Genomic DNA, 10,483 nt, shown 5'->3' with positions numbered 1-10,483 from the left:
GGCACCAGTGGTGACTCACAGTCAGGAACTGCCCTCCGGTTTCCTCCCCAATGGAAGAAAGAATGTGGTCTGTAAATGAAAACATGTGTTGCTCACACAGCAAAAGCGGTACAAACAAGGAACTGAGAGGCTGCTCCAGTATGATTCTGGCTTAACCCAGCTAAACTGGCACTTACGAATAAGGAAGCCAAAAAAGTTTGACGAACGTCTTACCCTTCCTTCTCATTTGGAAAAATCCCAAAATATTTAGTTTTGGTTTTTTTCCACTTGGACCTGTACGCTCTACCAGTTCTCCTCGACCCTTCTTGCTTCCTGGTCTCTCAGCACTGACCATCAGAAATTTGGAGGAAAATGATTGTTTGCCAGCCACTAGAACAATTAGGCCTTAATGTGTATTATTTACAAATATCTCAACAACTATTGGATGGATTCTCATTAAATTCATGTTCCCCCTCAGGATGAATTGAAATTGTCACTTTCGTGATCCTCGAAGTTTTCATCTTGCCATCATGACCTCAAAATCCTAGTTTTTCAGATTTTTGGTTTATGACAAATATCTGCAAAACTAAAGGCATTCCCGCGAGCCTCAGCTGTATTTTGTGTTTTGTACTAATTAGCAAATGATAGCATGCTAACACTCTAAACTAAGACGGTAAACATGATACCTGACATGCTAACTTTAGCATTTAGCTAAAACAACAATGTGGCCTAAGTACAGCCAATAGAGTGTCAATAAGAAGTGGGTGTGGTCACCATGATGCCATCCACTGGGTTCTGGACTGCCGTATTTGAAGCCTCAAGTTTGGTGTTTTAAAACCCCCTTTTTTATTGTGTTCGCACCAAAAGAAACAATTGTATTTCTTAGAATGCCGTTTTGAGGGACTCTTTTTGTAGATACTCTCCAAGCACAAAAGGAACCATAAGTAATGTTACTGTACAAAGATGTGTTGAACACACGAACCAGAACTGTCAACCGCCATTTAACAAAACCCTGTTAGATGTGAGAACAACAGACAGCTCTCACAAAAAAAGAAAGGAAACAGAGAAATTGACTGCAAGCTAACCCAATAGCACAAAGCACAGACACTTGAAATACTGAAAGAGAAAAAAAGTACTTTTGTGAGCGCTATTTTGCTTGCATTTGTATGATTGTGACTTGTAACTGAGTTGTTTATTCCTTCTTACCTATAAAGATAAGCGAGCTTAAGGAAAGCAAACTACAGCAACTTGGACAGCTTACGTCACTTAAACATTTCGATTGGCGTTGCAGAAAGAATCCCTTGAAGGTAGCTCTCAGGGGGAAACTCCAGAACGGTTTCGTCAAAAAAACGCCAATCCTATTACCTTTTGCAACCGGAGGAGTGGCCCCCTGATGGCCATTAGAAAGAATGCAAATTTAAGGAGGATGCTGCCGGCACAGCCTTACAGAGCCGCTAGCTTAGCTGTAGACTTTTAGTCTTGTTCCTCTGATTTGTCACTCATCGATGCTATGCTTCGACGTGCAACTCTTTCAGCTTTTTAGGAAATAAATGGATATGCTTGCTTTCAGAAGTAAATGAAGAGCTTTGACAATTAGAACATTGATAAGAAGCAGTAGGACGCCAACAACAACATCTAAATATAGCTTACATCATCCAACATTAGCCAACATAAACGACTGGTAATATCAGACAAAGTGAGGTTGCAGCAACAAAACCCCTGAGAGTGTTAAAATAAAGCAACAGTGTCTTTTGTTTCTCTGGATTTCAAATTGAATTTGTCAGACAAAGAATGTTATTTCTTCTTTCAAAATGTATAGTCTCACTTTAAAATGGTGAATATGTTAGCAAACAATTGCCTATTTATATATCCAGCCGTTACGGAGCATCATCATCATTCATTTAACGTCGTGTTTGTCTTTAGCTGATAAAGGTTCCATAGCGCTGAGGGGAACTGCAGAGTTGGTGGAAGTTAACAGTGGTTGTAACTACGTCAACAACACATACACAGATTTGATACATTGTTGATGTCGAAATATTTACAAGTGCTTCTTTAAAGCAATCTAAATACAATGAAGTCGTAAATAGTATCTTTGTGAGAGTCTGTAGACTGGAGTTATTTGGTTCCAAACGTCTATTTGCATGTTTCCATTAATCTGTGTGACTGAGCTGCAGGTCAACAACCTGTATGCAAAACCAGCGAGACGTCACACCCTAGTCAAATTACCCTCGCAGAATGGTGCCGACCCTAAGAGTTAATGTATTTTTTAGAAGTCAAAAACAAGATGCGGTGACTGAGTGAAAAAGAAGGAGCGAAGGCGATGAGAGAGGAAGAGCAGGTATTACCCACTGTGCCCAGGTTAGGATTAATATGTTGTCCCTGTGCTGTTCAACACACACACATCTTAATTTATGCAATCCTAACGATTCATTACCACAGAAATATATGTGATCTTTGGTTTATACAATTGAACCTATGGGCTCAATTAACAACTCAACACCTAACATAATTATCGTGTAATAATATAGTATTATTATTGTACAAACCACACATTTTTCTTACGTTTTGTCCTGTTTAAGATACATTTCTATGACTCAAATCCAAAATGTTTGGATCTAACATAAGGATGAAATAAAAAAGGTGTATACATTTTTACCAAATTATTTTGAATACACTGGCAGGAAAGACAAGTGAGGAGTCACAGAGAAAGAGACAGAGGCAGTTAACACAATGGGTGAGGGAGACGTGTAGCAGCTTTTACTTTAGTCACAATAATTAAGCATAGCCAACATTCATTTGCAGATGTTTTGTGATCATTTGACCCTCTTTTGTATTTACAGATTGTAGTGTGGATCACTCACTGCAACATTTAACTTGACAGATGATTTATGCTCCTGCGACCTGTGTTGGTTTTCAAGCTCCAAACCTCCTAAGATGCACGTATTTAGATCAGGGTAATAAAAAATAAAATAATGCCCCTGAATTCTGACCTCTGCATTTCTAAAACCCTGCATACGGCCATGCTACACAGAGGTAACCTACACCTAACATGACGCGATAGCTTCCTGGTAGTGAAGTCATGACATGATTCACCCTGCAGCGTTACAGCACATTGTGTCCTACACATCAGAGTATAAAGTCTTCCCGTTACGGTCCTCCCAGGTAACGCACGATTTGGGTCTGTGGGCTATCCTTGTGACGTCCAGCTCAGGTTTATTATAGTACCATTTGTTGAGAAGCTGGTCCACCTGTTCCTGCTTTGACACCCCGTGAAGTCTCTCCTCTTCCTCATCCTCCCACTCCACTTTGGGGTTGGTGACGAAGAGCGGGTGGGGAAGACGGAGCACAGCATCCTCCCTCATGTCCTCGAAGAACTGCACCACACACTTGCGGGCGAAGTCGCGGGCATGCAGGACGCAGGTCTCGTCGAAGAGTTTCTGCTCCACGTCGAGGTAGTTGCTCCAGTAGCGCGTCTGCAGGGAGGCGGCGTGGTCGTCGAAATAGGGCTTGACGAGGCGTCCAATTGCTCCCAGTACAATCAGGAAGAGGAGGATGGACCAGCCGACTGCCTAGACAGGGCGAGGAAAGTTAGCAAACACAAAGCCAACAAAAGCTGTCAGTCATGTGCTGAAGTGACTGTGACGAGTGCACAAAGAATCGTCTGTCAGTAGCACCAATTGTTCATAATATTCCCACACGGAGGTTACAAAAGTCTGATCAGGTGACGAGTGTGTCAACAATTCAGCATTGCAGCCTCAAATGCGAAATCAGCATTTCATGTGAAAGTCCGTTTTTCCAGGGATGAGGATAGGCACTGTGTATATCTTGCGATTGTGTGGGTTTTCTCATACTTTGTTTTATCCTATCTATTCTAATCTGTTATGTCAACTCTGTGTTCATCACGTTAAATGATTAGTTTCCCCATTTTTATAGTTTAACTTAAACTTGTGGAGCTAACATTTGCAGAGGACGTTAGCACAACATTAACTAACGTTAGCAAGATTTTCCATAAATTACAAAACATCTATTCCGGGGATGCCGTTAGTGACGCTGTGGGATCCGCGGTAGCTCCTACAGCTTGATGGAGCAGAAGCGGGCCTAGCGAAGGGTCAATTGCAGCATCGCGCCATCTCCAGGAATGTCAACTCTGTTCAATGCTTCAGTGTCATGAGGATCTATGGTAATTAATGATACTATTTTAGAGCTAAAAAACAAAAGATTAAATTCATTTACCAAAGCCTGATCGAATGTGATTCGTCAAAACTACACAGACAAACAAATAAAGAATGCATATGAATGAATCTTTATGGAGATTACTAAAAACCCAAATCACGAGTCTGTAATAGAACATGTGTCAATTTGATCATGAATGTAGTCACAGAGATATTATGGTTGTTTTTTGTGTCTTTCTAGCCAAACATCTAATGTGGTTGTGACGTAGCCGCTAGATCGCTCTCCCGCTGACAAGCTGGTTGAGTGGCTCGGATGCTTTTATGGGCGTGACCTCGATTCCACGGCTCCAGTTCCCCGATCACCTCTGTGCAGACTCTGAATCCAAGTGACATCAAAAGAGCAAGACGGCAGCTCATGCCCCGTGTCCGGGACGTTTTGGTTTCACCTTTGTACCCCTAACCCTTTTAGCTTCTGTAAAATATGCTTTTATCAGTTATATATCAGTTTTGGAGTGAGTCCTGCAGTGATAGAGTCTGTGAATGCATGAATAGACAGGTGACAGAGCTGCGGGGCCACACCCTGCCTCACATCACAGGCTTACAGTCGTTGTTCCTGGTTGGACTGTATTGTAGTCATGACTGGGCCTAAAACTTCAAAGTTGTGGTTGCACCAAAAAGTTTTGAATTTATTCTTGAAAGATAATCCCTAATGTAGTTGGAGAAAGTGGAGACACTTCAAATCTTGAAGATTCCGTGGGCCTCTTCTTTGAACTCTGATCTTCAGTTATTTCCATAGATTTTCTATTGGATTCAAGTCAGCTGATCGTCTGGGCCATTCTAGCAGCTTTAATCACCAAAAAATCACACCTGAGCAATGCATGCGACTAGTTTGGATTACTTGGGTTGTTACCAACATCTGGTGAAAAGTTCATGTCAATAGCACCTTGAGAAATATATTCACTGAGACAAATGGTGACGTGTTCAACACTTATTTTATCCGCTGTATAGGGCAAACTAACCCTTGACCCTGATCTTACGGAGCATACCGCCGATTGATGGTCTTCTTGACATGAAAAGTACAAAGATGTGTGTATGTAGAGACGAGGCTCTAACAGCTTACTTGAGAATAGCAGCGAACGTAACGAGAGACGGCTTTGCGGAAAGAGCTGTTCCTGAAGATAATGTCCTCCTTGCAGGGCACTTTGGCCATGACTTTGATCACATCCAGACCTGTATTGTTGGGCAAACCTGCAAAAACATACCACATAATACATCATACAAACCACTTGTGCAACAACGGTAACATTATAGATTGCATAGAGGTAATGTCCACACTACTCCGTTTCCATTTGAAAAGGCAGATGTTTTGCTACGGTTACACTGAGCGTCCACACTACGCCGGAGCTTTCGACCACCGTAAACGGATACGTTTGAAAACGCTCCCGAGGTTGGATAAGTTGGTTCTTAGCAGTCATGACGTATCCTTCCCTGATTCGTCACCCGGAAGCTGACGAACGACAACATTGAATACCGATCGACTACCAGGTTCATTTAACATGGAGAACTGATTACAGGCGATGCTGACCGTGTTGTCTTTACTAGCAGCTGTTGTGCTGTTAAAGTCTGCATTATTACGGAGGAAGCAGCTGTTAATGGAGCGATCAGTGACCAGCAGCGTTATCAGCCCTACTGAAGTTGCGGTTAGCAGTAAATGCTATTCAGTAGGACAGATAGTTAAGCCACCAGCACAGCTACGAGTGAGAACAGACAACAACACCGAGGAAACGAGTAAGACGGGTGTTGACCACATTTATGGTTGTTGATTTTAAAGTCAATTTGATATGTGTGAGTGAGAGAGAGAGAGAGAGGGAGAGAGAGAGAGAGAGAGAGAGAGAGAGAGAGAGAGAGAGAGAGATTTACATCGACACCCATGCGCATGCCCAGTGTACGTGAAGAGTCACGTGATATTCGTTTTCAGGCGTGTTAGCATGGATGGCGATCATTTCGAAAACGATGCTGAAACGCCGTGTGGACGGAGATCGTTTTTGTTTGAAAGCGTAGTATGGACGTAGAATGTGTTGTTCTTTGAAGCATATTGCATGTGTTTGCCGATACCTGAGAAGAGTGCAGGGTCTACACTAACACTGAAGGCACAGATGAAGATCTTTCCATCCAGCAAAGTGACCAGGATCCACACCATTGGTGCCAGCATGGCCCTCTGAAGCATGGCTGAGAACAGGTACCTGCAGAAGGACATCGGACACGTTTTCATCCTCACAATTTCCACAGCTTGACCCTCAAATATCACCTTTAGCATAGTGTCAGCAATATATGCAGGAAAAGTACAGTTCTTGTCATTTTGCAAAATTTGATATTGGGCAATCGACAGCACGTAATGAATACTGGATTCAAAGGATGAGCTAAATGTTCCAAGTTTTTAAGTTCAGGTCATTTATTGTCATATGCATAACAATTACCGATCTTAGATCGCAGGCTTCGTCCAACGATGCTCATTTAATATGTATCCAAAGAAAATTGGAGTGAATTAAAAAGGGAGAATCTCAGACATAAAATGGTGTTAAAGTTAAAGGGATATAATAAAGAGAAATATTGCTGTTATAAATAAGACCTCCATGGATACCGCTGTCATCAGTTATTACAGACTCTCTACTTACAGATTCTCCAATCTCCCCTTCATTGGGGATATCTTTAAAAACATCAGCGGGTTACAAATGGCCCTGATAATATATTCTAGTCAGGTCACGATCACTTCACTGAAACTGCTCTCATCAAAGTTCTAAAAGGAGCTTCTAATAAACATCGCTGCAGTCAAGACTTCAATCCTTGTTCTTCTGGAGCTCAGCAATAGATTTGGTATGTTGGATACTGTCGTAACTTCAGCCCCCTTAAGTACGAGACATCATATGGGGTCCCACCATTGAAATAGGAGTAGAACTGACATTGAACTGCTTTCCGTGACCATTTCAATCATGCAAACAGGAAATGGCGAGTTAGTTGGGTAGCTTTTATTTCTCCAGAGTGGCAGGGAGTGAGGCAGAGGAGCCATGAGATGCAGCACTGTCGCCGGCACCAGCTCGCCGTGGCATTAAAGCATGGCGCAATTAGCAAGCTAGTTCACCAGCCAGCTGTTTGCTAGTTAGCTAGATAGCTTGCTAATTACATCATGCTTCACTAATACACTGGTTACAGAAAATCAGCCAAACAAAGCTGACCGTCATCTGGAGATAACAATGTGCTGAACCATGACAACCATTGTTACGACTCCACTGCTAGTTTTACTTGTTACACCGAAAGCTCACCTCAGTGAATCCGTGACATGTGGTTGCTTTAGTTTATGTGGAAGTTAGCCCGCTACAGCGGTCGCAATGACACCGGTACACATAACAATGGCCGCCGCTCTGACCATCCTGCTACGTTGCTTTGAATGAGAATGTCCGTTCAACTCCTATTTCTACGGGTCCCACAGAGGTTCATTTGGCATGCTCCCTCCCTCATATTATTCAAAATAACAATATTCCCCATTATAATTATGCAGATGTTACTCAATTCTACATATATCTTTCTTCTGATGACTCCCACCCGTTGAGGAACTGATTCAGTGCATTGACCCAAATAACAATCCCAGAACCCATCGGCTATCGGTCTGATTACAGATCAGCCTGTTGGGGCAAGGGGCTCTATATGTGTGGTTCCGCTGTTGCCCGGGCCAAGACTCTCTCTTCAGTGCGCTGCTCATTTTTCGCAGTGCGATTAGCAACTTGAGAGGTGGTGTCTAAGGTTGGAGGTGAGAGATGACGTGTACAACCAGATTGTTTCACAAGCTGACAGTTTACAAGCTACTTTTAAATCAATTAAAAGCGCAGCCATCACCAGTGGGTTCCAATATTGCTTTTCGGTCAATGCATTCCACCTCTTTCGCTCTCCACTCGAACTGTTTACCTGCATTCAACCAAAAGTCTGCTCGAATGCAGTTGGTTGTTCAAGAAAGGTCTGGCTACAAACATCATCATTCTGGTATACAGGAAAACCATGATCTGGCTTGTTTGTATTTCTTTAAACGAATACCATTGGCCACACTTTTCCATGTGCTTGATATCGTAAATACTATTTTCGAAAATAAAGAAATACATTTTTGACTCACTTAACCACAGCAGGATTTTTGGATCTGTTCCCAACGGGTCTCAACCACTCGTCCATCATGATGCCTGTATGTCGGTTGACCAGGACCCCCAGGAAGAACAGTATGATGGGCGGGACGATCATCACTCCCAGAGAGTACAGTTTGTTGTACTGAGGAAGGCACGGGCAGTTAAAGTCGAAGCTGGTGTAGAGCTTGACACTGACTAAGGCCAGGATGATACAGATTACATTGGAGATGGACTCAGACTTCGACTGAAAGTAATGCAGGACTAACTTCATACGCTCCATATTTTAAATAGACTGTAGCCTGTAGCCAATGTTCAGGGTGGAAGTGAAAACCAGTGATGAAAACAGATAGTTGCAGTTGTAATTAACAATTCTAAGAAATATGCTTTTCAGAAGAAAATCTGTACATGAAGGTAAATTCTCTTTACCTCACAATAACAACTAGTCCTTTGTGAAGAAAGTCTTGAATCCACAATTTAAGCAGTTTCAGTAAACAACCTGAGCTTATGTGGGAATATGCCAGCTACGGAGTGAGTCCTGCAGTGATCCAGGTCGAGTCTGAGAATGCATGAATAGACGTGAGCAGGTGACAGAGCTTTGTGGCCACACCCTGCCTCACAGGCTTTACAGCAGTAGTTCCTTGTTGGGCTTTATTGTAGTCATGACTGGGCCTGAAACTGAACTTCAAAGCAAAAAAACTTCAAAGCAAAAAAACTACAGCAGTGGGGATTGATCTTCTGCACAGACTGTGCAGAAGATCAATCCCCACTGCTGTAGTTTTTTTTTTTTAATTACTAAAGGATAATCCCTTTTGCTCATTTCTTTTGGTTGTGATCCGTTGGGCCAAGATGAGCAGTTAGAGACAAGCAGATATATTGTAAACATGCAAACGCTTAATTTGGAGGACAAACAAAAAGTGAAATGATTCTAGTGCCACGTCTTTTATCTGTTAAATACTCTCTCATTTGTTCTCAACTGTCTTTTTAGATCAGACCACTCCTTCCTGCCCTTCACCTGTCCTCTCTAGCCCCCACTACCCCAATAACCTTACAGTCTATCTCCATTTTCCACCAGATTGTCTAATATGCTTGCTACTTAGCATTCTAGTCTTTATCTCTGTCCACCACTAAGGCCAGGATGACACAGATTACATTGGAGATGACTTATTGCCCCTTCTCTCTCCTTTTACCACATGACACATTTGTTTGTGTGATAGATGGATGGCTAGGTGGATGGATGGGTGGAAGAGTTGGTTGGTGGGTGGATGGAAAGTTCGATGGATGGAAGGATAGATGGATGGGTCGATGGATGGATGTATGGACGAATGACTGGATGGATCTCTGTGGTTTTAAGTGATTGTATTAAATGGTCCTAAATTGTAGTGTATTGTATAGCAGTCAAAGCGCAGACTGCATCAGTATAATAAAGAACCTGCATGTGTGACACCTGTGGATTTAATATGTACTGTATTGTGTCAAAATACGTGAATCTTCTGTAAACTAGTTGGCAACATATTTTGCTCAGACCAATAAAGCAGTTTGAATGAAAAATGCAATGAAAATGTCTTGTACCTTGTAAAGATCAGGGGCCGTATTCTTAAAGCATCCTAGTACAAAGAGTTGCTCAAAGTGACAAAATTCTAAGAAAATCCCAAGTTTTCAAAAAGGATAAGACAAGTTAATGGTATCGATTAAAAAAAAAGATTCCCAAAGCACTTTAACCCTTAAGAGAGCTGCTAAGGTGAACACAACTATTTTGAGGAGGGAGGACTTTATAAGAGTTTCTTAAGCAGAGGAGATGATGCAACGATAGAGGGGTAGGAGAGATATTTTCCAAACGCTGAATGAGTTTGTGGTTAAGCTCACGAGAGACACGCTCACATCTCGCACCCAACGCAATAACAGCAGAAATAGAGGAAATTTGGAAACTGCAAATGTTCGCTGGTTTATAGATTTACATGCCTACCAACGACGCTGCTCATACCGAGTGGCCAGCAATCAGCAAAACTAATGAAAAGCTCAGCTTTGCCCCAATAATAATGAAATAGATTAAGTTCTAAAATGACCAGATCAATTCAACAACGATCAGCATGTGAAATGGCTGCTGTGCAAGTAAGCTTGTGTTTTCACAAATTTTGTACGCTACTTTTAAAAGTCCGCCCATGG

At 42.1% G+C, this 10,483-nt stretch overlaps 1 protein-coding gene across 1 annotated transcript; it reads right to left on the bottom strand.

Annotated features, from left to right (window-relative positions):
* Positions 1-3,098: 3,098 nt before the first annotated feature.
* calhm3 (calcium homeostasis modulator 3) lies at positions 3,099-8,600 on the bottom strand (the record flags this gene model as incomplete). Its single annotated transcript, XM_079279949.1, has 4 exons — positions 3,099-3,548; positions 5,272-5,399; positions 6,267-6,394; positions 8,314-8,600. The coding sequence occupies 4 exons, from the start codon at positions 8,598-8,600 to the stop codon at positions 3,099-3,101; spliced, it is 993 nt and encodes a 330-aa protein (XP_079136075.1).
* Between the last annotated feature and the right edge of the window lie 1,883 nt (positions 8,601-10,483).

The sequence above is a fragment of the Melanostigma gelatinosum genome (genome assembly GCF_949748355.1).
Source record: "Melanostigma gelatinosum genome assembly, chromosome: 12".
Taxonomy (NCBI): Eukaryota; Metazoa; Chordata; class Actinopteri; order Perciformes; family Zoarcidae; genus Melanostigma; species Melanostigma gelatinosum.
The sequence above is the reverse complement of the archived record's forward strand: the minus strand, read 5'-3'. Positions and strand labels throughout refer to the sequence as shown.